Source organism: Molothrus ater, chromosome 2, assembly GCF_012460135.2.
Source record: "Molothrus ater isolate BHLD 08-10-18 breed brown headed cowbird chromosome 2, BPBGC_Mater_1.1, whole genome shotgun sequence".
NCBI lineage: Eukaryota > Metazoa > Chordata > Aves > Passeriformes > Icteridae > Molothrus > Molothrus ater.
Window position 1 is genome coordinate 100,233,723 of NC_050479.2, and position 25,655 is coordinate 100,259,377.

The 25,655-nt window shown below is 39.0% G+C and overlaps 2 protein-coding genes across 2 annotated transcripts in view; one reads left to right on the forward strand and one right to left on the reverse strand.

Moving 5' to 3' along the window:
- CMSS1 (cms1 ribosomal small subunit homolog) overlaps positions 1-25,655 on the forward strand; it is a 227,918-nt gene that overhangs the window by 63,384 nt on the left and 138,879 nt on the right. The window lies entirely within an intron of this gene.
- The window catches only part of FILIP1L (filamin A interacting protein 1 like), a 192,929-nt gene that overhangs the window by 62,186 nt on the left and 105,088 nt on the right, over positions 1-25,655 (reverse strand). The window contains exons 4-6 of the mRNA XM_036390322.2: positions 19,640-19,926; positions 17,307-17,480; positions 10,101-10,279 (exon numbers count right to left, since the gene is read on the reverse strand). Coding sequence (XP_036246215.1) covers positions 10,101-10,279; positions 17,307-17,480; positions 19,640-19,909 — 623 coding nt within the window. The 5' untranslated portion in view covers positions 19,910-19,926. The remainder of the gene's footprint in view (positions 1-10,100; positions 10,280-17,306; positions 17,481-19,639; positions 19,927-25,655) is intronic.

Here is a 25,655-nt window from a genome sequence, read left to right on the forward strand (position 1 = left end):
TAAGCTTTGATGAGCATGTTTACAAGGTCCTTGGAGTTTTAATAGTGTGGTTTTCATTAACTTAATTTATAACCTATAGTTTTTATTGGCTATACTTAAATCTAGCCTTTAAGGATTTTGGAGGTTTAGGGCAAACTTAGAGATATAAAATGTTAAGTAACTTTATCCAGTGAGTGTGTTTATCCAAATATGTCGTCAAACTTCTCAATTTCCTTTTTAGAAAGCTAGTTAGGGACAGACTGACTCATTCTCCTGTCTGACAGAACACAAAGACATCCAGAGTTTAGCTGGCAAGACTGTTGAAAAAAGGGAAAAATTTTGGATTTCAGGGAGTGGGTCTTGCTTCTCAGTTCCTCAGTTGGATGCAAGATGAAATTTTGAAATGAGAAACATGTGAAATCTTGTCTAAACATTCAGTAAATTATGTCCCAATTTCATGATGACTTAAACGCAAATTGTAGGATCCACACATTCCTAAAAGTCTTTTTAATAGTAGTAAATTTATACATCAGAATAAGGTTTACAGTGCTCAGAATTTCCTGATAACCCTGACATTTTTAGCAGACAAATCAGAATGAAGGGAGAGGAAGGTGCATGATCTCCCTTTCTGCTAGGTTTTATTCCTTTTCCACAGGGTCCTCTGGTTTTGCTCAGACTATGAGGAGGAAGGAGGCTAGCATCATGTGTAAGGAAATGCAGGTGAGATGATAAACATTCCAGTTTACTGAGATGGAAGGGTAGTTCAAGAAAAACAGGGTTTAGTACCTGTTAGTACCTGATAATGTTTGTGGGGCATGTGTCTTCCCCAATGACTTGAAGATGCTGTGAATCAAAGTGATGAGGCTAAGGAATTTCCCTGTAGCATATAATAGCCAAAGACCTTGACTGCTTTTAAAAGTGAAGACCTCTATTTTAAGTCTCAGGTTTTTAATCAGCTCATGTAATTTCAAGCAAAACCGTAACTTGGAAGGTATTGGCAAGGAAGTAAATAAGGCAAAAAGCAGCTTTAGTGATGTGCTTTTGCAGTGACTTAAGTTGGATGCTGTCTCTGCAGAAGATGCTCAGTGGATCTTGGTCAGAGAATGAGAGCAGACCTGTGCAAGGTATATCTCATCAAGCTCATGAACACATTTGAAAACAACCATGTTTCTGGATTCATTGAGTTTCCCTTCTACAACACAAAGGCAGAGTCTGAGAGAAGGTAACTGTTGCTAAGTCAAATCTGGCAGACATAAATCAGTTAACTGAGTAATTTCAGTGTTGTCCCTTTTGGACTTTTAATCTCCTATTTTGGGGAGGGGAGAGGAATAAAAGTTTTCTATGGCAGAATACTTCCCGTGACATCTCTCAGTCGTCATCACGACTGTTGGGTTTGGGATTTTATCTGCTTGTTGCTGTTGTTGATGATCAAGTTATGGTTCAAGAGTCTAGTGCTGGAGCCTTCCCTTGTCAGAATGTCTGTACAAGCTTCAGGTTTTACTGGCCACGTTTCCCATCATAAACTTTACTGTGGGAGCATGAAGGGACTGGTTAATTCTCTGCCTGCTCAGTCTTTGAAGTTCCTTCAAGTTTCACCTCACAACGGCCATTGTGTCAGATTTTATGCCAAGGGGTGTGCAGCTGAGACCTACCACAGAAGGAGAGTAGAGAGTTCTCCATTTGGAATCATCCTGAAGCAGCAGACTTACAACAGCCCACTCCAACTCTCCTCCTACAGTTTTAGCTGCTATGGATCTCTCTGTTACCAAAATGGGTACCTCAGGGTTCTTTTTCAGTCTTAGCCAAGTATCTAGCATCTTTCAGTAGAAGTACTGTATTGAGCTGTTAAAGAGAATGAATTATTATTGAATGAATAGAAAAGTATAATTCTGTTTATGACAATGCAACTTTTATAGAACATTTCTAGGAAGATGAGGACTTTTCTGTATTTTGGGCATCTGAAAATTGCTGACACTGCTTTTAGAGAACAACTCTGTTGCAAGGGAGAGATAACATGGTCCAGTAGGTTTTCTTCTATCTACTCCCATTTGCTACTCTGAGCCATCCACCTGACCTGTGCCTCACCATTACACACGCTGAAACATACACAAGTCTGAATCACAAATTTGAAAGACCAGAGTTCAATATGTCCTTCCCAAGCTTTTAGATAATTTCTGTGGCTTTTTTCCAATCTTCTTAGTACAATGATACAAATATTGAATGTAGTTTTTCAATGTGTCCACACTCTTGAGCTTCAGACTCTAAATAGGTTGTGTTACCCTGTCACAGTGTGTAGTGTTTTTCTCAAAGGCTCTAAAATGTGCATTTCAGGCTCAAGAAGCAAAATAATGTATGTACGTGAAAATCAAAATTGCCATGGGAGAAGATTTTGGTGTTTATTTTTAGCAATTTTTTCCAGTAATCTCTGTTCTTAACAGATTTAGTGCTTCTGATCTTTTTATTTATTCTCTGTTTAAAATTACTGTCTCAGCACAGAGACTGAGGCTGAGACATTTTTCTTAAAGTGCTGCAGTCTCCCATGCATGGTTCTCTCATATGTGTGTATATAATACTCGGAGGTTCTTTAGCTCAGCATAAATGCATTGAAGCTCACAGCATGCCATGGGAAACTTGGTTGAGTTTAGATCACAAGTCTTGGTAACTGATGTGTGACCTGCATTCTGAGTTCTCATGGCCATTTTCTCCTGCCTGTTTTTAAGATATGAAACTAATTATAGCACATGTAAGTCGCTTAAATTTTTCTGCCACGAGAAAGATCTTAACTTCATTGAGATTTCTCCTCCTCCACATTCAAACAGGAGTACATCTTTTCCCATAGCAATGGCTTTTTTTGGGAAAATTATGAGATTGTCAAGTCTTCTATCTTGGAGAACGATTTAGGGATTTTTCTGTCTGTCTGATGTGTGTTTGCTTTTCAAAGTTACAGTTACAAAATCCTGTGCCAGTTTCTCCCTCTCTCACAGCCCCACCCTGCAATGAATCAGAAGTGCACCCTGTCTTTTTTTGGTCACAGGTCTTGGTACAGTCATCTGCCTCTATTGTTGCTTATGATTAGACTTGTTGTGCTGTGCCACACATGGAGTGGTGCCCTCAGTCTTATTTGGAAATGTAAATTGGTGACTGGAGCGAGTGCCCCATTACTGAGGGCAGTGCCTCCCCATGAGCATATTTGGCCTGTGCTTCATCGCCCATGCTGGTCACTGCTTAGGTGTTGATTTACAAGAGCCATAAATATGCTGAGACTTGCCAGCTTAGAAAGGTCATCCCTCCCTTTGAGTTCTGACATGAGGGTTAAAAGTGCTGACCAGGGCCACCACCATGGTGGTAAAGGGTGGCTTTCCGCAGTTGTCCCTTTCAGAATTTATGTCCTTTTGCGAGGAGGGCAATGAGAATGAGAATCTCTTTCCCCACACATGAGGGGAAGAGAGGGTGGCAGTGTAGGAGAATGTCCTTTGGCTAAGGTTATTCATTGTGCCCTCCCCATCCTCCCAAAGTGGGCAATGATAGTATTGGTTGCTAATAGTGATTGTGTGCCTGAAACAGTGAACAGACAAGTTGCATGCCCAGAATTTTAAAAATATTTAAATAGACAAATAGTCTATTTGTCTGTGCTATTCCACCAATGTCAGTAGAGTTGCATGAGAAATGTTTGTCATCTAGATTTCACATCTCCTTGCTAATGACAGTAGGTGGAATAATTTTTAATTGCACCACTGATCTACAGAGAATTTCTCAGTTACATTAACACTGAGCCCTCTTTCTATTTGTATTTATTCTTGGAATTTTGCATTGAAAAAATATAATGTGACCTTGTTGGACAGTTTTGGGATCTTAACCCTAAATTCTGTTTATTTGCTCTAAGATAAAGTATTTTTATCTTTCATCATGCACAAAGGCTGTTGTAAGCATCTTCAAATCCTTGAATTGTGACAAAGATTCAATTTCACAACATCTGTTGAAAGTTATGTAGTGCAACAGTACATAGTTTTCCACATACGAGCATGAGGTAATTAATCTGTGTACATCACTTCCTCAAGTCTCCCTTCGTGCCTCAGTGGTGTTATTAGTGGGACTGTCCCATTGGAGTCTAATGTAGAATAAGAATGTTAATGTTGTGCTTGTGGTGGGTCTTTCTTATTCACCTACAGAACACAAGATACCCATGAAAAAGGTCAAATGTACACAGATCTGGCATCCATTTCACAACTTGCAAGACATAGTCTCCAGCATATGTAATACATATAACTCATTGCCAGAAAGCTAAGAGGAAATGATTGCATTTGAGTACAATGCAATCTACAACAATAGTTCAGTGTGCATGAAATTAAAAACCTCTGGTAACACGTGTAGAATAAATAAGTTGACAGTGTTTATTTTAACTGCAGCTCTCTGTAGAGATAAAGTCCTGCTTCTTATGATATTTAATTGGCTTCATTAAGAAAAATAGCAAATATTAATTATACTCATTCTTGCAGAATAATAAATTTTCCAGAGCTGGACATGGAAAATATCACTAATCCAATGTGTAAATGTGTTTGAATTAAAGTTTAGCAATGTTATGTTGGCAACTAATACACTTCATCTTTTAGTTAAAATGGTTCCTTCTTTCCTTGATACCCTGTCCTGAATTTCAAGCACCGTTTACTTGATCTACTGTGGGTAGCAATTACTTTCATCTGACACTTTAAAATAAACCCAAAACACTTTGCCTAGAGCTCTCAGTTTCATGAAATTACCTTTCTTACCAACTCAAACCCTGAGCAGTCTTATAATCTCATTTATTTTGGTACAGTTCTAGTGTGATGTTTAGTCCATGTAATAACATTGCATTAGAGCATAAGAAGGTACAGAAGAGAACTGTAGCCTTAATTCAGTATTGAGTGTACATCCAAGGAAGATACAGAGAAGGCTGAAATAGCTAATGTGGAAATGATCAAAAAGTATTTTTTAAGTGAGGGCCTGGAAAATGATTTAATTATTTGGAAATATGGAAAGGTATGTTTGGCTTATTTGGGTGTGTGTGTTTGGCTTTTTTGTTCCTTTGTTTTTTAATATTTATTTTTCTTGGAGGTGCTACGAACACGAATTAGTGAGACTTAAATGTAGGAAGGCTCGGGTAAAAATATGTCTAGGTACAGCAGGCTGAGTGACAAGTTACCCCAGTTTTAAGAACAGAGGTATTAGAGAATTGTGAGGATGAAGCCGAGGGCTGAAGGATAAAAGACTGATTTCCTTCTGTTCTCATGAAGTTGGGAATGAGGACAGGTTGCTCATACAGGTGAGATTTGTTGTTTTGGTGATAGGCTGGAATATACTTGAGTCATCATCATAGAGATGATGCCTGACTTTGAGTTTCTGTGAGGAGAAGCGCAGAGAGTGAATGGATGAAGAAAGGACATTAAAAATAAATCTATGGAGTGCTATGAACAGAGAGATGGACAATGCTAAGTTTCCAACTCAGAGTACCCTGTGGAACACTCAGAGAAATGAGCCGAAGCTGGAGTCACAGAAACCATGTGGGTAAGATGGCAAGGAAGTGCTGAATGTCATTTGTGCCCACAGCAGCCAAATTATCAGAGAAAGTGAAGATGGATTAAGTTCAGAGCTTTGCCAAAAGAAGAGATGTTAGTAAGCTTTTATTGAGAGCAGTTTTGGTTGAACATGGAAGCCAGACCAGAATGATGCCTACAATAAAACTGAGGGAGCAGGTCTTTTGGTGAAGATGCCTGAGTTTGCATTGGGAGCCCAGGCAGCCAGCACAACTAACTTGGGGATGATCAGTAGTCAGCTGGACAAGGTTCTGAGCAGCCTGCTTTGACTGTGAAGTTAGCCCTGCACTCAGAAGGTTGGGCTGGAGGCCTCCAGAGACCACTTGCAACCTGTATCACTCAATAGGTTGTTCTGTTAACTGACTGACACTGAGGGTGGCAGCAGTTGATGCAAAAAGCAGTGTTTTGTAGTGTTTTGTTAGATGAGAAATCTGCAGAAGTCTCACGTCTGTAGTCTTAGGTTTCATGGAAAAAGACCCTTATATTAGTAGATGATCCTTAACCTTAAGATCTTAGTAATTCCTTCTATACCAAACTGCAGAGTTTTGTGCTAATATTTGGATTCTGTGAGCAAAATTTTTCATAACTACCTTTAAAAATGTATTTACATCTCTTATTAGCAAACTGCTTTTTTTTCCTGTCCTCTTGAATAACATTGACCTCTTAACAGGTGTATCTTCGTAATACAGCTTTACCCTTTTTGTAGTTGAGAGTCTGTATAGAATATGGAAGGTTTGAAGGTGGAACACACCTATACCTTGGGACATTTCTTCCTTTCATCCAGTTTAACTCTCAGGTACCTGTGATTGATTTATTTTCCTCATACCTTCATTTCCTTTCAGTAAATGGAAAAGGGGGAATCACTGTGCTTAGATAATATTTAAAGCTCCTTGAGATCTGCAGTGGGAAAGGACTGTATAAGTGCTAAACATTCTACTATTTTGCTCTTTTGTTTCTTTTTTTTTGTGTAGGGTGGAGAGTACTAGGTATATGCATAAATACTTGTATACATATGGCATGTGTTTTCAAACTGGGAACATGCATATCTGGAAAACCTTCCAGTTTCATATTTTACCCTTGTAAAATGTTTTCTAAAACAGCAGCTTTTATTATTTAACTGTGCTACAAAAATATGGAATGTGGATAAGTGATTTTGGACAAATGCATACATCCTCAGGGAAGTTTCAGTGGACTCTGAATTAGAATCTGAAGTATTCTTCATAGTCCTTAATCCCTGCTCTCCATCTTCCAACCCTGTGAAATGCAAGAGCTTCTAAACAAGGCCAGTAGCTTTCATGGTATGATTCTTGAGGTGCACCTAGTTGTCTGTGTATCCAGCTTCTGGATTTATTATTTCTTACATTTCGCTGAACTTGGTGCTGCTGTTTCTTTACGTTTTAACAATAAAACCAATTTTTCCCTTCTGGACTCTAGTTGACTTGATCTGCTACTACTATGCACAGATTGTTTGTCTTGGTGTTCCTGTCTGGTCTGCAGGCACACACAGAGAATCATTCATGTTGAAGTGCAGAAAAGACCTATTCAGTTGTCCATTTGGCCTCTTTTTCTCCCCAGATCTTTTCGTCATATGCTAGGAGTTTGTCAGGCTTGTGGCTCATTTGTGGCTCCATGCCTTAAAAGTGTGACTGAAGATGAATCACTACAATGACAGTAGCATAGTTTTATTCTTTGTTTGCTGGTAAATGTCTGTTGTTAGGAATGAGACTGGTCACTTTGAAGATCAGTCTTTGTCTCTGAACTGCAGCAAGACTATGGAGGATCAGTTTTTTGCTGGCACCAAGAAAAATACTTAAATTGCCTAAAGGGTTAACATTGAATGCTAATCTGGTTCTTGTATCTAGAAAGTTTTCACTGCCATGAGCTTAACCTCCCAAATCTGACAACGTACAATTGCTGAGGACAGTCTTGTTGCCTTACTGTGAAGTCAAATTCTTGAATCATTAAGGTGAAGAGCTTTTACTGAGTCACTGAAGACTCTTATATTTTGCACAGTCCAAACTCTTTCAATGAAAGATGCCATCAATGAAGGGCATAAGGCAATACAAAGGCTGTAGAGATGAAGGGTTGTCTAGTTTATGTAGACCATGATCATCTCATAAATTCATCACTAAAATTTTCATGTAAAAATTCTTCAGTTCTCTTTTTCTGAGCACACAGGCAAGAGAAAGGAAGTGCTTCCTTTCTGCCTTATTTGAAGATATATCCAGAACAGTTTGTAACACTTCGATCTAACTAATGATTTCTTTAATCTTGCCATAAAAACTTGTTTTCAAAATCTCAGCATCACTGTCTCATAGCATCTAAGTTTTTTTCCTTTTAATCACAGTCACATGTACCTTCTTTGGCTTGTATACATTGTATATCCTCCAAGGATATCTTTAGCATATGCCGTAGTCTTGCTCTTTGATAAAAGCAAGGCACGTCTTTGGCTAATTGAAAGTCAGGGATTTTGCTTTGAACCTGAAATACTGTTTGGAATGCTATATATCCATCATATAGAAGAGGATATTGCTTCTGGCTAAAAAAGAATAGTAAGTTCATTGGTGAATTCTTCCTGCTTTTTTTTTTTAACTTGTATTGGGGGTAAGCAAAAATTTGTGTCATTGCTTTATGTGTGAAACTTTTTCTAGAGTTCTATTTGTTCTTAATCCAAATGCAAAGTTTGCATTTGAGAAAATGCAAATTAGAGTAAGAATTTTCAAGTGGAAGAAAAGGTCACTTTTCCATGTCAGACAGGCTTATGTAGGGCAAGCTGTGTCTTAACTTGGTGAGTGGTTTTTTTTGGTTGTGGGTTTTTTTGTTGGGTTTTTCTTTTCTTTTTTGTTTTTTTTTCTTTTATGGCAGGCAACTGTGGGGAGACCTTGATGGTGACATTACTTGGCAAACAATTTGGAACCAGCTCAGTAAGTGACATCACACTCCCTTAAGGTTTTCCACATAAAATACATCTTCAAAAAAAAAAAAAAAAAGATACTTAATCTGAAAGCTATTATTATATCCTCTAAGGGCTCTTTAAGCACCTCAGCATTCCCTCTCTTCCCACCATTTTCCAGGCAGCTTGACTAAAAGTAGCAGACAATAGTGGTAAATGCTTTACAGTCTTCTTGGGAACTGGAACAGAGGTGGGGCAGAGGGGAAGGGATAGAGGGATATAGAGAGGGGCAGGGAAGAGAGTTTTAATCCAATGTCTGTCCTGTTTAAAAAAATAAATGAATCACCCCAATGCTTAGTCTTTCCCTGTGTGCAGCTTTTCACAGTGTGAGCACATTGTCTGATGTAACATTTTGCCAATCTTAGCAAGTAGAGTTGTCTAGCTCTGCCTCCAAGAGATGAATATGTCATATTTTGAGGAGAAGACAGCAGAGATGAAAACTTCCCTTGATCTCAGGGTTTGGTTCCTGATTGATGATGATTCCCAAGAACAGTTCCTAGTATGTGCTTTTCTCTGTGTGTCTATGCTTGCCTGCATCTGTACACATTTTTCTGAGGAGCAAAGCATTTTCTTCCCAGCCTCATAGCTGTGAGCCGTAAATCCGGCCGTGTGCTCGGTGTGTGCTGCCTTTGATGGACGTGCAGGAGAGAGGTGCAGCACACGGGGGAACGCTGCCAGAATACGTAGGACATGATCTTACACAGGCCAGGGAAAGGAAGAATTATCTGTGCATAATGTCAGTTTAGAATAGGCTTGACGTTCTCACACCCAAACATTTCCATCTGTTCCTAAACGAAAGGAAACTGAGACAATATTCTCCTATCTTCTGGGCTAGCTATACAGGGAATAGGAAATGTTCTTTGATTTTTATTTTTTTTTTTCCTTAGGATGTGTTCAGTTTTATTGCAGATTCAAGGGTGGCACAGTCTAAAGTGGCTTCTTTTAAGGACAGTAAATGAAATTGAATTCTTAATTCTTCTGAGAATTGGTATTGAAATTGTAACACTGTGCTTAAACAAGCTGTGGCGCTTCTAGGTTACTCTTTAAAAATAAAGCTGTTTTTATGGGTTTTATGCCAACTCTGATATGAGACCTTTGTCATTCTTACTTTCAAAGCTTTCTGGACATTATCATCTGCCTTTGTTTTCTCGCTAGTATTTCTTTGTTTTGTCCAAATATCTACTTTTCCTCATGTCTTTTTCTTCTGCCATGAAAGGCTGCATGTCTGATGATGTGTTCTGTTCCTTACATACTGCAGAGAGTACCAAGCTTCTAAAACACACTGAAAGGTTCACCTGCTTCCTGTTGGTTATAACATCATACATCTGCTTGTCTCCATGTATTCTTTGCAGTGTAACATCCTTGGCGTCCTGCAATGTGCTGAAGAATCTGCCAACCATTTGACCTACTTTGCTGGCTGATGGAGATGTAGACATAATTGTTTGTTAGAAGTCATTATGTTTTCCCAGCTGAACTCTCAAAATACAATTCCACAAGCATGTCTGATTTTTAGTAGATGCAAAATAAAGCAGAGAGAACCTTAGGTGTAATGTTAAATTGTGCATATTTCTTAGTACTATGGTAAGAGGTAACCTTACCTTTCACATTCTTGTTCCAGCAAGTTTGTAAACTCATCACTTTTTTCCATGTATTTGCTGTGCTTCCTCTTCTCTTCCTCTAGTTCATGCAGTGTCTGTCTGTGTGCTTTTTCCACCATTAGAAGTTGCTCCAGCATTCTTCTGTGAACTTCTTTCTGTTTCTCTACAACTTTATCAAGCTGCAAAAAGAAGAGAAAGACTCCTGAAGTATTTTGAAACTTTTGCTTTCTTGGACTTTCATTACTAAAAGTATTTTGAGAGCAGCTTAAAAATATAATAATAATAAGCCTAGTAGCAAGGTCATCAGGTATCAGTTTAATTCTGTCATTCTAATCCCAAAAAATTAGAAAAAATAAGGTACTGGTTTTCAAGACCCTCATTTGCCTTCCTTTCTTCCTCCTGCCATGAGTGATCCTCAACTTCTTTTAACTAATTAACAGATACTGTTCCCAGGGTTGTGCTTTTCTCATTGATCACTGTGGTAGAGAACCAGATGTCTTGGCAGAAGAAGCATCGTCCAGTGCTTCACACAGTGGACGACTGACTTTTGGTTGAGTAGAAATAGCTGCTTCACTTATAGCTGCCTAGGAAATAAGAGCATTAAATTGCTTTTGTAAGGTAGAGGTAGATTAAAAAGCAGTTTTCTGGTTTCACAATAAAGGCATGGTTGTGCCAAGAGTGCAGAACAATCCTGTCTCTTGTGCTTACTCTGAGCATAGCTCTGGGTTTCTGGAATAACTAAGTGCTGAATTTTTTAATAGTTAGAAATATTTATTTTTAATGGTGGCATTTCCTGTTATGTTCCTTAGATTGCACATGTTGTTGAAGTATTTTTCTTTTATATGGCACCTTTATGGCACAGTTTGAGCATAAAATTCCCTTCCTTAAGGATTTCTGCTTAACACCTGATCAGAGAATCATTAAGCTTGGGAAAAACTTCCAAGATCATTGATTCTAATTCTTGACCAAACACCATCATGCCAACTAAACCATAGCACTAAGTGCCATGCCCAGTCATTTCTTGAACAGTTTCAGGGATGGTGACTCCACCACCTGCCTGGGCAGCCCATTCCAATGCCTGACCACCCTTATAGTAAAAAATGTTCAATTTTTCTAAATATTACTATATAGTGATATTTTAATATAAATAATCTATTTTAGCTTTTGGCAATAACTTTTAATTTTTCTAAACCACAGAGATATTGGCATTACTGTTCACTAGGCTAATGTTGTTAAAATAACTCCACAAACTGAGAGAAAACTGTGATTCTGAAGATTTTGTTACAATTTTGAGTTCAGTGTGTGACTGAGTTGTACAAGTGTGTGTATGAAACCATGAGTGGTTTTCCTCCTTGGGCATTACTGATCTAGCTGAATAGTTTCAGGGAGGATCGCTGGAGGCCATCAAAAGATCTGGGAAGAGTCTGTATTTGTGACCAGCTTTGTTCCCTGCTTGTTCCCCTTTGGAGACTGCCTCCCTCATCAGGTCAACATAGGAATCCTTGTGTCCTTTTTGGAAAAGAGAAATTTTGAGCTCGCAGCCCAGTGCCTCATTCTAACCACAGTCTATTCTAGTAGGTCAATCTGATTGTAGTGTTTCACTCTATTAATAGGAAAGAATTCACAAATGGGCAGTGTGGGAAGCAAAACTGGTTCTGGTTCTCTGATGTTTCCCTCACAAGGAATTGCATGTGTCACAAGAAACAGTGGGGTTTCAGATTCTTAGGGCCACTGCTTGTTTTGGACAATTTAATTCCAGGGAGTATGATTAATTATCTTTTCCTCATGTTTATTCACAGTTTGGCCAATAAAATGACGACAATATGACTTTCTTGAATGAGTGAGGATATCATCAATTTCTGCTTAGGTTTCCAAATTTACCCCTGCTTATCTCACCTTATTTTAAATCTATTTATATTCTCTTATGTTCCTCCTAAATAATTGTTAGCCTTTTGTTGACACGACTGTGAATGAAGAAGAAAGAGCTATTCACAAGGCTTTGAAAATGGTTTGAGTCCAAAATATTCCAACAAGAAATTTTTGAACCATTTTTTTCTGCACTTATGGCATTAGAGAGTCTTTTCTGTTGTAACACAGCTGAGCTTGTTTAATGCATGATCAAGAAATGTGAAGAAACCTGTGATTATTTGTTTTGCTGCTATTTTGTGGTGCTCTTACAGCAGATCATTAAGATTGTTTTACCTTGTTCACTGGTCATTTGTATGCTTACCCTAGCAAGGTGACTGCTTTCTGGAATCATGATCCTGAAGCAGGACCTCCCCTGGAAAAACATTTCTTACCTAAACCCTTGCATATGCAATCTCTCTTAGTAAGCAAGAGTCGCCTTATACAGGAATCTTTTGGCTGTGCTTTCTATATCTTTTAAAGCAGTTGAAAACTGGTTTGCCTTAAAAGGTCAGGTTGAGGAAATCTGTCCATTTTAATTTCTTCACACTCTCCCTTATATTACCAGAAGTGGAAATTTTAAAAATTGAAATCTTTTGTTCAGCTTCTAACTTCCAAAAAGATGTTTTATCAACCTTCGCACCACCCCACCACCCAAGATTTCAGAAGGGTTTTTGGAACAGGTATTACAGATTCATAAATGCCATCACCTAAGTTTCTAATCCTTTTTAAAGATGATGCTGTCAGGTGAATATACAATGTTGTCAGAAAGCAATCTGGCTCCTGATTTTTGACAAAATTCTGGTGCAGTGCTGCTTGCAACTACGGCTCTGTTTGCTTAAATTGATGTGAGCTGGGCATCAGCTTTGCCAGGAGTGCCTGCTGGTCTCAGCCCTCAGTGTGAGGTCAGGCAGGCTCCATGGGTGGGGCTGAGAAAGTAAAGGCATTTATGTGCATTGGACCACCACTTTGAACAAGTATATGTAAAAATCTGAGGAGATATGTAAATTGCTGTCATAAGAAAGCACTGACATTTCTGGCTACAGTCTAATAATAAATTAAATGATCCTTGTTCTGAACATGTAAATGCTTGATTGAGGTGAGGTTTAGTCATCAGCCAAGCAACATTACCAAGTATAAAATAGTCCTGCTTCTTGCACTGTTTGGTAAAGGATGTGGGACCTACCAGGAGGGTTTTATATGTTCTGTACATTTTGTTTGCTTTAGGGTACTTGTTGAATGGCTACAAGAGGTTAATTCAAGCAGTAATCTATGCAGCAGTATGCAAAAATAAGTTATTAATTCCAGGGTGCTGTTTTGTAGCTCTCTGTACTTTTGTAGCACAGTTGCACGTTTGTCACTGTTGAGATTACAACACTTGGGATTACAGGCTGGTGTTCAGGATGGGTGAGGTGTGTATTTAAGGCAGGGAGTTGAAGCAAAGAATTTTAAAATGGCAAAAAGAAGAGTAGGTCTCTTGGGGAGACCTGCTCATATCAAAGAGAAAAGTATGAGCTGCTGTATTAAAGCAGTTTGCATGTTGCAGTTTTCTCCTGTTGCTGGGAGTAGAAGATGCATTTCTGTTTCTTTTAAGCATGCTGTCAAATCATTTCTACTGTGAGCATTTGGCTGTTATGGCTGGGAACAAGGTGAAGATTGTGAGCTCGGGAGGGAAGGGAGGAAGTGCTAGGACTGTCTCCTGGTACAGGTGGCTCATAAAGGAGAGAATTGGAGAGACAGCAATCCTGTATCACAATTGATGCACACACTTGAGATCTGTGTGTGAGATATGTAACAGGAAAGGGCATTTGGCCTTGTGACACTAGTATGTCCCTGTGCAGCACACCTTCCCCTCCCTGCCTGGCCACACAAAGCTGGGACTGGGACTGGGTTGCTGCACTTCCTTGTGGTTTGTTGAGAAAATGATGTGGCCCTCTGCAAGATAAGGGCACCTCCCTTGGGAGCAAGTTTGACTCTTGCATTTTCCCTGTGAGATCCTGTGGCTGACTCCCACGTCTCCAGCAGAGAAGAGAGAGAAGTCATGTGAACCCCTGCTGGTGTGAGATCCTCACACAGAAGCGTCTCCAGCAGCACTGGGTTCCTCACATTGCTCTGGCCAAATGCTAGGTCTGCCCATGCAGAAATATCCATTTATATGCATGCACGCAAGTTTACTCAGCCTACACAGTTCTTAGCTAAAAACCACAGAGGACTAATAAGCAGCAGTATAAATGTCTTCTGTTGAAAATTAAAGTGATAAAATCTTAATTAAGTGATTTGTTGTTTTGTTCTTGCTAACCATATGGGCTTTTTGCTAGAATTAATACTTGAACACGCTGTACAATACAATGGAAAATCAGAGGCATAGCCTTACGTAACTGTGAATAGTTGAGCAAGCTAAAAATTCACATGAATTTAATAGTTGAACTACATTTTGCCACTAACTCTTGACTGAAGTCAAACTAGGATGGTGAATCTCATACCCATTACATCAGAACTGAACTGTTCATCTTTCTCTTTTTAGATTGTTTTGTGTTTGGTGGTGTGCCAGAAGAAAATCCAGGGTAGTTACATTTTTTATCCGAAGTTCAGTGTAATATTATTCCTGTTAATAATATCCTCACAGTCATTGTTTATAAATGTACGATCCTGAGTTTAGGATTACCAGAGATTTTGGGAGCACTCCTTCCCTTGCCTTTTTCATCCCTAGCTGAGCCAAATTTCCATGCAGATACTTGGTGGTCTCCTCCTGAATGCCACCTTGTCAGCAGTGCTGTTTGAGTCTCTTCCTGTGACTGACTTATTGGTGCCCTACAGCTGTGGCGGGCAAGTTGCCTTGGAAAGTTTTACCAACACTTAGCAGATATTGTGAAAACACAATTGAATAGCCTTTGTTAAAATACTGATGAGGGTGCATCTTTCCCCAAGGTGATAGGCAGTGGGATTTCAAAAATTGATTCAGTTTTTAATTATCCTTGATGGATGCAAAATACAGGCTTTCTCTCATTTAACTTCTTTTAGAGAAGCTCTCAAAGTGGTAGGAGGTTCATTCTATTTCAAACAGTGAGGCAAACGATTTTTTTTATTTTTGGCTATATTATTGGGAAAGTTAGAAACCAAAATCTGCTTTCTGATGCCATGAAGAGAAAAAGACACCACAAATTCTGCAGTGTCTTCATCTTTACCTCTCTCTTCCTACATCACCATCTCTGATTTTTTTGATTCCTTTAAAAAACATTGTTTATTTTTGAATCAGGGAAAATTATTCTTATATTGTTATTCTGCATTAACTAGAATGTTGAATACTCTTCATTGTCTATTCAAGAGAAGTGGAGATTGATCTGAAGACAGATTTTTTTCACAAAAGCTGACTACTTCTAAATTTATAAACCACGCAGAAATGGAAAACCTTTTCAGGCCTTTGAATCAGAAACAAAACCAAAATAAAAGTCTAATTTCTTTTATGGCACTCAAATATAGGTGCTAACAGTAATCCTATCTGAATTTTTTTAGGTTGCAGAAAGAAATAGCTGTAGAGCAAGTTTGATTGAAAAACCTGTTTTCAAAAAAAAATTACTATCTCCTCATGGCCAAACAAGAAATGGTTTTGGTCTGTCACACTTATCATAGGTTTTGCAGAGGGAGATGTATTAATGCTGCTTTCTACATTTCTTCACCTATGAATCTTGTTCCCAATGAGTAAAGTTTTCCAGTCACCAAATTTTCCTACTACATTCTTAATCAAATTTGCCAAGAAACTTTACATTTAGAATAGATAAGATAATTGTGAGAGAAAGTTAAAGGACTGGAAGTCTTACAGTTGCCTTATGAAATTAATTGTAATTTCACTTGAGTTTTGGGAAGATTCTCTGTGTTCAGAGCTACCAGGCAAAACTCTCAAGGGTGAGATGCACATGCAGATACAAAGGTACATTGTCCTAGTAGCAAAGGGGAGAATTTAAATGGTCTGTTCCTGGACTTTGTGACTGGTTCCACCTCTCCTTTGGTCTCTATATGTATTTTAAAAATACAAAAAAAAAAAAAAAAAAAAAAGAAGAAAACCTTCAGAAAAACAACAGAATGGATCTCTGACATAATTCAGGGGGATTTTGAAACTGAAATTGTGGAATGCCTGCCTATTACAGCATTCTTTGGTTTACCAAGATGAAAGGGCAATGGTCCTTCTACCCTTTCAGTTGCTCACAGGTGTTTACCTTTGCCTTTTGAAATTGCCAAATCCAGTGGTGCTAGAAATGATTTCTCTGCCATTAAATGTAAGAAGGAAAGAGTGTATAAACTTACATAAAGTAACTGACTGAGCTTATGTTTTCAAACTGTTTTGGACTTCTTAAACATTTCCATTTGTGCTCAAAGTTTCTGTGACATAATACCACAATGTTCTAAAATAAATTAAGCTTCACAGGTGAACTTTATCTGTTTCAGATTATAACCAGAGATTTTAACCTTTGAGCTTCTGCAATGAGAGTTGACCTTTTGCCTGACAAAATTTTGTCTGGAATGATTTCTGTATCCTTAGGTACATTTCTATTGAAAAAAAACTTGGAAAACACTTGATAGAAGACTTTTATTCATAATTTCTGCTTTTATTTTGTGATGTTTATACTGAGTGGTATGTTAAAAAATGTTTATCTGAATTGGAGACAACTACCTGGGATAAAAAATCACAATCTGTCATGAAGGTGTTTTAATATCCAGTGATTTGCATTGCAGGGCAGAAACAAATCAGATAACATTGTTCAGAAAGTATGGCAGCTGCTGCTGCAGTGTAATTAAACTAAAGGTTACTTAGGTATAACATGAGAATATTAGATTTCTGCCTGGATGAAGTTTCTGATGCCAGCTCATTATAGTAACTCTTCAGACCAAGCAGGTATCCCCATGACTGCTCCTGAATTAATGGGAGCAGGGATATGCAGAGGTGCACAGCTGTGTCATTGCTACTGGATGGGCCTCCATGAGACAAGTGGGGACTGGTGAGATTTCTGCTTGTATGGGCTGGGAATGTGGATAACAGAAGGGGAAAGAAAAGAAAAGAAAAATAAGAGGATTTGAATTGGACAGAATCAGGTATGTTGATGTGTAAAGCCCCCAGTCTGCAATATAAGTGAGGATCACTAGATTCAGGTCCCAGCTGGATCCTGGACTTTGTTCTGCACTCACTCACACTCATGTTCCATTCCAGATTTTTACAGCTCATTTGCCTCCTTCCCCAGCAGTGGGTGAGATTTTTCTGTTGAATTAGGTCGGAACTGTGGTTAAATATCAATTACTCATTCTTACCTCTCCCATAGGCTTTTCATAGACATCTTCTTGCCATTGCTCAGCCTTTGTTTGAATAGCGTCGCGCTGGAGTGCCTCTAACACCTTCTTGGGAGTAACAAAGCCATATTGTGCTTCAAGCAAGGCTAAGTCAATTTTTTCAGCCTTAAGTACTCCTATAACTTCATCTTGAGCCTGCAGAAACACAAATTAAGGCTTTATCTTCTTAAACTGTATTTATGTATTTACAGACTAGATCTCTGCTTTTGATTTTAAGAAAACTGAGAAACTTCTAAAATAGCACTATGTGTGTAAAGTGCTCCAAAACAGTCAGTTATACGAAGACAGTTGAAAAGCATGAGGGAAGTATTGGTCTTTGTATTTTATTAGTTCAACATAAACTCCAAGATCTTCAGACCCTTCATCAAAGCTTAAGTACTTCTTTAATGATTAGATTGTTTTGCTGTTTCTGGACTAACGTGTAGCATTCACAAGAAAAAGTTTTAGGGCAAAGTACGTCTTGTGGTATTACAAATTGACTTGTTAGTGCAGGATGGTGAGATGTTTCTTGAAACCTGCAAGTGTTGTACATTCTGTGTGTTCTGGGTGTAGATGACTTCTGTAGTTTAAACCCATTACAGATGTGTCCCTCCTGGGTTTTTCCCCCCACTCTGCATCCTCCAGTGGTGAAGGTTGCCCCCCTGCCTCTATTGCAGGGATCCAAATGACATGAACTGCCTCAAACATCTGTGCTGTGCAGTCATCTCAGTTAAAAACAAGTATGCGCTAATCCTAGAAGGATGGAATAGGAAGGAAGGGAATCAGAGAGAAGGGCATACCAGGGGAGGGTAACACTTCTAGTCTGACTCCTTTTGGTTGGAAGACTTCTGTATCCCCATTTATGACTGTTTAAACAAATGTTAAAATATAAAATAGTCTATTTCTAATCCTTAGCAGAAAAAAAAATAGAAGAGTGGTCTTTGTACACCTTGAATGTTCTGGAACTTGGAAAGGAATGACATCTAAATTAGAAACGTTGTTGTGATTGGATTGACAGCTGATCTTCAGTGATTTGACTTGGCAGTACAGGAGGTGGAAAATAAGGGATAAAAGATGACTTCCTATCTTTTTCATTCATAGTGTTGCTTCCTTTTAAATTTCAGATGTGATTTAAAATGTTGATGTTGGGCTCATTGTTTTCCAGTTCCTCATTTCCCTATTCCAGCTTTAAACCTTAATAATTGAAGAGTCTGTGTGTGTGTGTGTGTGTATATATATATATTTATATGATGGACATGTAATGAAGAGTGTGTGTATAATATAAATAAATATATAAAAATGTGTGACGTCTGAACTTTAACCTAAATTAAGAAAGGCCAAGTGGGCAGGGGAGAAATGTTTTGCAAACATGGAAATTGTTCTGTTTGGATAATGAAACAACGTGTAGAAGTTTGCCTTGAATCTACCCTCAAATATCGGTGCAGCTGTTAAATATTCATATCACATGGGTGTTCTGTTCAGCGTGTCTGTATCATTATATAAACACACACACTTTAAATAGAACTTCCCAGGTACTGTCTAGTAATAAACTCTGACCCCATGTGCTACACCCATTTAGGCCACTTTGGCCAGGTTACTTTTTTCTGTGCCTATGAGCAGTTTTAAAGTTACTGCTTTTGTATAATAAGCCTGCCACAGAAATATTTTCCCTGCTCACTGGAAATCTGGTTCCCACTTCCTGAAATGATATTTGACCAGGTTAAGCATCATTTACCACTTGACAGATGGTTCCTTTTCTAGGTAGAAAAATGCTCTCTCTTAAAATATAGTAACTTGTGGGCTAAGTGGCATGTAACAGTTTTGCTTTGTATTATGGGAAATAAAATGGCTATTTTGATTTTTTTAGCCATAAGTGTTAGAATACTGTTAAATTAATTACTTCTTGTGAAGTGGCACCTACTGTTTGATAGGGAGTAAAGCTCATGCTTCATAGGAGCGAGAGGATAAGACAAAATTAAGTAAAATATCTTAAAGGTCTGTAGTATGTTCTCCATATCAACCATACAATGACAAATATTTTGCATTCGAGATATTTAGAATGGGGCAGCACAGGTAGAAAGTTTGATGAGTTGTCTGCTTTGAGAGTTACTTGTAGTACAAAGATCATGTTTCCTGTCTGATAGCTATGATAGCTATTATTTTGGGGTGGTTTTGTATACTGCAGTTCATATTTGTCCTGTATCAGACTGTGTAAGGTGTTTTCTTAACATAAAAGCAGCATATGTTTGTGGTGGAGGGGATAATGGGGATGGAGTGTCTTTTAATTCAGAGTATAAAGCAGGGCAATACATTACCTGTAATTCACCCTCAAGCACGCTGAGAAGAAATAGCAAGTCATCACGAGAGAGATCCTCTCTTTTCTTGACAGAACTTTTTTGTTTTTTCTCTGCCTTTGGACTTCTCAGGATGGTGCTGGCTCGGGCTACATCATCCTTCTCTTTCTGCTGTGTTTGTGCATTTCCTTTCCCACTGTAACCAGCCTCTCCTTTGTGGTGGTCTTTCACCCTCGGCTGGCTCAGCTTTGGTCTGGTTGGGCTTTCGGTGCTGTTAGTTCTGGAATGCATGGTTTATATCTCTGAAGCTGAAGGAAATTGGGGAGAAAAGTAATTGTTTTAGCTAACAGAGGTTATAAAACTATTGCTATAATTGATGGTGTGTGTTATTCCCTCCAGAATGGTAATTCTCCTTCTGCACAAGGCTGTTTGTCATTTGACAAAAGCTGATAACCTTATGCAAACCAACAGGACTGGGCTATGATCCTTACTGGATGTCTCTAATGAAGTGAGTATTTACTGGTCTTATGCCATTGTAGCAATTCCATCCTTGATACCTCAAAGACATCATCTTTAGCAGCAGCACTGGGTGCATCACTGCAAACCACGTTTCCTATTTTGTTACCTCACCTTTCAGATAGATACTTATTATGATGAGGCAGATTTAGGTTCAGAAGCTTTTCACTAGGAAGATCTTTCTGTTCCACTTTAATAGTGTTCTGTTTTCCTTTGTTTACCCAAGGGAGAGCACAAAAGCAGTCCTCCACTACTACAAGGTATTGAGGCTGCATTATCCATGTTTGGCAAAATGCAGGGACTAACAAACACATCCAGACTGCAAGAAGTGAGCAGCAGTGTAAATGCTCCCTCCCCAGCACCATCACCACCAAAACCAAACTACCTTGCAGATTATGACTTGTCCACTCTTAAAACCATGCAGTATAAAACCTTGCTACTTCTTAAGTGCTTGAGTCCAGCACTCTAGAGGTATTAGTACCTGGTGAAAGGGAGACTTCTCCTAACTAGGCCCCTTTGAAGTGCCACTGTTAAGGAAACATACTCTAATGCCTTTGCAGATAAATGACTAACACTGTATAAATATTGATTAACCTCAGGAACTCGTGTTTTGGTTATCACCACTCAGATTAAGGAATGAATGGATTATAGTCCACCTCTGCTGGAAAACTGTGGTCATGGATACCATCTAGCAAACAATAACCCAATGGTGTGATTCAAAGGTGAAATTCAGCATGTTCCAAACACAAATAAGGCACAATTTTTCTTATTAAACTGCCAAGCTAATTGTTGAAAACTCTAGAAAATCATTATGGTCTGTGATAGGCACTAGATGATTTCTTGGCTGCTTTTTTGCCTCAGTTCTGTGGCTGATAAAATTCTTTGGGAGCCTCCTCCCCTACTCCCACCAGATTCTGACTAAATCTTAAACTCTGTGGCTGCACTCGTTAACTGTAGTAACTTTCCACTGAATGCTAAGAATGATTCCTTTTGTTGCTTTTCTGCAAGAACAGAGGAGGTGGAAGTAGCTTTTGGTTTATAAAGGATGACGTCTGAGAGTGGGGTGAATTGATCAGAAACATTACCATAAAAGAAAGTGACATTTTCTATAATGTTAAAGTCTCTTCTAGTCTGATTTGAAGCACTCATTAATAAGAAAAACTTGGTCCTCCAGGTCTCAGAAAACTAAGGTGTGTCAGATTTGCATGGCAGTGTGCACTGGAAACGGTTTTGTGAAGCATCAACAATGTCAGGGTAGGATGGGAGCTTACTGTAGTACATGTAGGAAACCAAGAGTTGTTCATAGCAGGCTGGCAGCCTTGTGATGAGTACTTTTAGTGTCTTTGTCCTGTTTTTTCCAGTCAAATGCAGATTCCCTTTATTCACTGTGGTGTGTTTATTAGGATACTCCCCTTTTGCCTCTTGCTTACAGATTGTTATTACTTGGGAAGACGGCTGTTGGTTTCCTTTGAGTGTGAGATGCTGGATGCCTACTTGGCTTCTGGGTGCAGTTAAAGGCTTATGCTTTTAAGTTTAAATGCAGGAGTAGTGAGCTAAATCAGGTAACCTGAATGTACTCTGAGCTTGTCTGTGGGCTTTGACAGCACAAGCACAGGACACTATGAAATGGATAAGTAGTACAAGAAACCCCCTTCATGCATGCAAGTTGCATCAGTGGTATAAACTGGACATCAGGCTAGTATCAAACTTGTTGACAACAAATGTCAATATGACATTTCTTGTGGAAGGAAAGGAAAACCAGGATATGAGGAAGAGCCTCATACCTTTTCATTCTTTGAGACTGGGTGCACGTGGAAATCCTGAACTTGGAAAAACAGTCCAAGAAGGACATCCTCCCCTGCACTTACTCTTGCAGTGTATGTATGTTGTTGGCTTCAAAGCCACATGTCACCCAGTATCCACGGCTGTAGAGAGTTACCTGTGACTCCCTTTTAGGTTTGTCATGCATACTTCCTAATCAGGTAGTTCAGTCCTTATTGCACTGGCGAAAGGCACCTGGTCCTTGGGAAGCCCAGCTGACTTGCCAGACAGGCTGTGCTCCTATGGAGAATGGCATCTTTTCAGTCTCCCAGGATGGAGTTTTTCCTTTTCTTGTTGAGAGCATTTATGTACACTTTACCTGTATTCTGTTCTGACATTCCTGAATGCCAGTGCCTACTAATCTGCTAATGCAAATATTTATCCAATTAAGCAATTAATGTGAATTTTAGAAGTTGAAGTGAAATACTGAAGGTACACTTCAAGCACTTTTTAAATGGTACTTGAATGTAGCTGATGAGAGGCACAAGCACTCTGGTGTTAGTAGCCTGCTTTATTAACATATTCTTCTTCAGTTCATTTACTTAAACTTTCTTAACTACCTGTACACTGATAGGCATTATTATTTATAGCATTGTCTTGCTACAAAAGGCTGTTAGTGCTAATGTGGTTGTCAGAGGAGGTAGGTATGAGTAACAGAAGGGTAATTTAAAACTTCAAATGCACAGTGTAACTGCTGGTGTAGCAAGCAAAGTGGGACTTCAGAAATGGACAAAACCAAACATCCCATTCACCTACCCTGAAACTCCTCACTACCTTCAAATTTTCAGACTCCCTAGATGTGCCACCACCTAAGGGATTAGCCTTCAAAACACACCTGATGTTTTGGACAGAACATCAGCTACTCGTGCCCTTGCACCATGGCACAAAACATAAAAAACACCCATTCTATTCCAGAGAATGCTGGTTTTCTGCAATGCTATTAGACCCTATATGACTGGAATGACTTTAATGAGACATTTAAGACAGAAGTAGCATCATTTGAAATTTTTCACCAGGGTGTTTTGGTACATTGGGTTATTTTCTGTTTTGAGCAACTCTTTCCATGTTCTTGAAGGGTTAATGAAGAGCAATGTTTTATTTCGTTGGGTTTTTTTCCACAAGGTAAAAATGTAAATAGACCCATAAAATTTAGGAGTATCATAAATGTTGTTTGTGGCACCCAAACAGTGTGAGCCTGGGTTCTCAAGATTAGGCTAATGAGCATAAAATTTGCCTTTTTGCATATCTGTCTCAAGCAACACTTACATTCTATAATGATGGCATCTGTGTACAAGAAAGCTGTCTTCCAAGAAAGAGGTAAGAAAAAAGTGTTCCTTCTTGTAACAGAGTTTACCTTTCACAGAGGCTCTGTGATTTCTCCTGGAGAGTTGACTCTAGTGTCTTGTGGCAAGCCTTTGTATAGAAGTTAACTTAAGCCCTTTTCCTCTGCACCACCAGGAGGGATGACAATATAAGATGCTGTAGAAAACAGTAAACAAGTGCTAAAAACAAATTGGTTGTGTGTGCCTTGCATTTGTGATCTTTCATCTGTTTTAGCTCAATTGCTAAAAAAGCAGGGATTGTAGCTATGTAAACAGAAGAAGCAAGGATACCTGCCAGCATTCTCATATGATGAATTGTGTACCATTGATTGCATCAAAATTAAAAGAAGATTGAAAGGGAGCATCCAGATCATGAAGTCACATTTCCTGAAATCACAGACCACTGTGCTGTGGGTACTTAGAGATTAGTTTTCTGTAATTGTGCGAATGGAATAGCACAAGACCTGTGTTCTGCACTGTTGTGCTTTCCTTCATGTTATGAGGTGCCTGTTTTACAGAAGATCTTGCACTTGTATCTCGCTTTGAAGTGACAGTGGGATGGTTCTCAAGCTCATCAGATGTGTGCAGCTTGGTAGGCCGGGTCCAGATTCATAGAGGAATGACATTGGGTTACACTGAAACACTCTGGTAAATCAAATAATTGCAAGTTAGAGACTCAGCAAAGTTTGCATCTATTCTTAGTTCTTCATGTTCTTGGTCTTTTTACAGTTTATTTTCTGTTCTGTGTTTTAAAGATCTTGTTCATCTCTGAACTGAATGATGTCCTTCTGCATATAAAGGAGATATTTTATTTTCTTGGTGATGAACAAGGAATCTGAACTGTCAAAATATACTTTCCTTAAGAGCCAGGTGAATAAAGGACCAAATGTTTCTATGATGTTAACTTGGTCTCCACCCTCTCAATCATATTGTGAAGTAGAGGTTAAACTGCATACGTCTCTTTGGCAGCAGCAGATTAGCAGGTGTTCCAAAATCCCTGCAACTTTTGTGGGAAGGACTGAAATATCCTTCAGAGATGGCTTCATCTTAGAGTTTTAAGAGATATTTTGACATTTATTTTCACCTTTGGTGTTTTCCTTTTTAGTCAGTGATTGATTTATGAGCTAGCAAAATCCCTCACCAGGACTACATATCCTATTAATCCCAGGGTGAGGACCCTGAATTGTTAAGAACTTGCTGCTTCTTGCAAAAATCCATGACTAACCAAGGAATTACATTGCTCTGATTTTATCATCCTTTAAAGGGCAGTGCTTTTGATTTGCTGAAATGGATAGGACTCCTCCCAACAGGCTGACTTCTAAAAGGAGTTGAGATCTGATTGCTTGGCAAATCAATGTAATGGGAGAGTGCAGAGCACATGTCTTTTGGACAGAGGTCTGCAATCCTCTGCCCATCACTATAACTGTGGACTGGGGCAAGAAGAAAAGGGGTCCCACAAAGGTTTGTCTTGTTCATCTTTTGCAGTCCTGGTGGGACCTTTAGACAAGCAAATGCACCTATTGAACTGGGGTAGAACATGAAAAAGTCTTTTTAGTAATTAGAATCCAGAATATGGCCATTTCACAGCATCACTGAGCCTTTCCTGGAACTGGTGCCTTCTCACAGAATGTGCTTAGGACATTTATTTTCCCCTAAGTGAAATAACTTGCTTTGTGGTAAATTTGCCCCACTTCCAAAGAAAACAGCCCTTCCTTTTGGGTAGACTCATTAGTGATTTCCTGAAAACCATTTGAAGTGGCTTCTCTCCAGAGGGATGTTCAGTTCAGAGGGATGGTCTGTGCCATGACCAGCTGTCTCATTTGAGCTGTGCTCTCATTCTCAGTAGACCTTGTGCTGTTTTGGTGCACAGGATGGTCATTTAGTGAAAAGAGACTCCTTTAACAGGTTCTTCACTCAGGGAATCTGGGATAAATAAGTGTTTCATCCTGGCAGGCAGATGGCAAGATGAAGCCATTTTTCTGGGAAGACTGATGCAAGAATGATTACCTGTGTATCCTGATGCATCTGTTGGCATGCAGAGTTGCAGGAAGTCAAGCAGCAGAAAGAAAATAAATTAGCAGCTTGTTTCCACCCTTACAAGGTCTTGTCAAATTTTGGTCTTGGAAGCCCTTGGGGATCCTGCAAGTGCAGCAGTAACTCAAATGGGAAGAAAATCTGGATTCAGCCAAGGATGTGAACACTCCCAGACAGGAAAAGTGCATGTGTGAGAACTGGATGTCATTTTTGTGCTGGTTGTGGTTTATGTTCATCTGACCACAAGCCAGATTCCTCATCCCTTGGCTACAGGGAGCCTCTTCTGAGACAGTAAGATGCCTTTTGAACAGTGTTAGAGTTGTCATGGTATTCTGCTCGTGGTA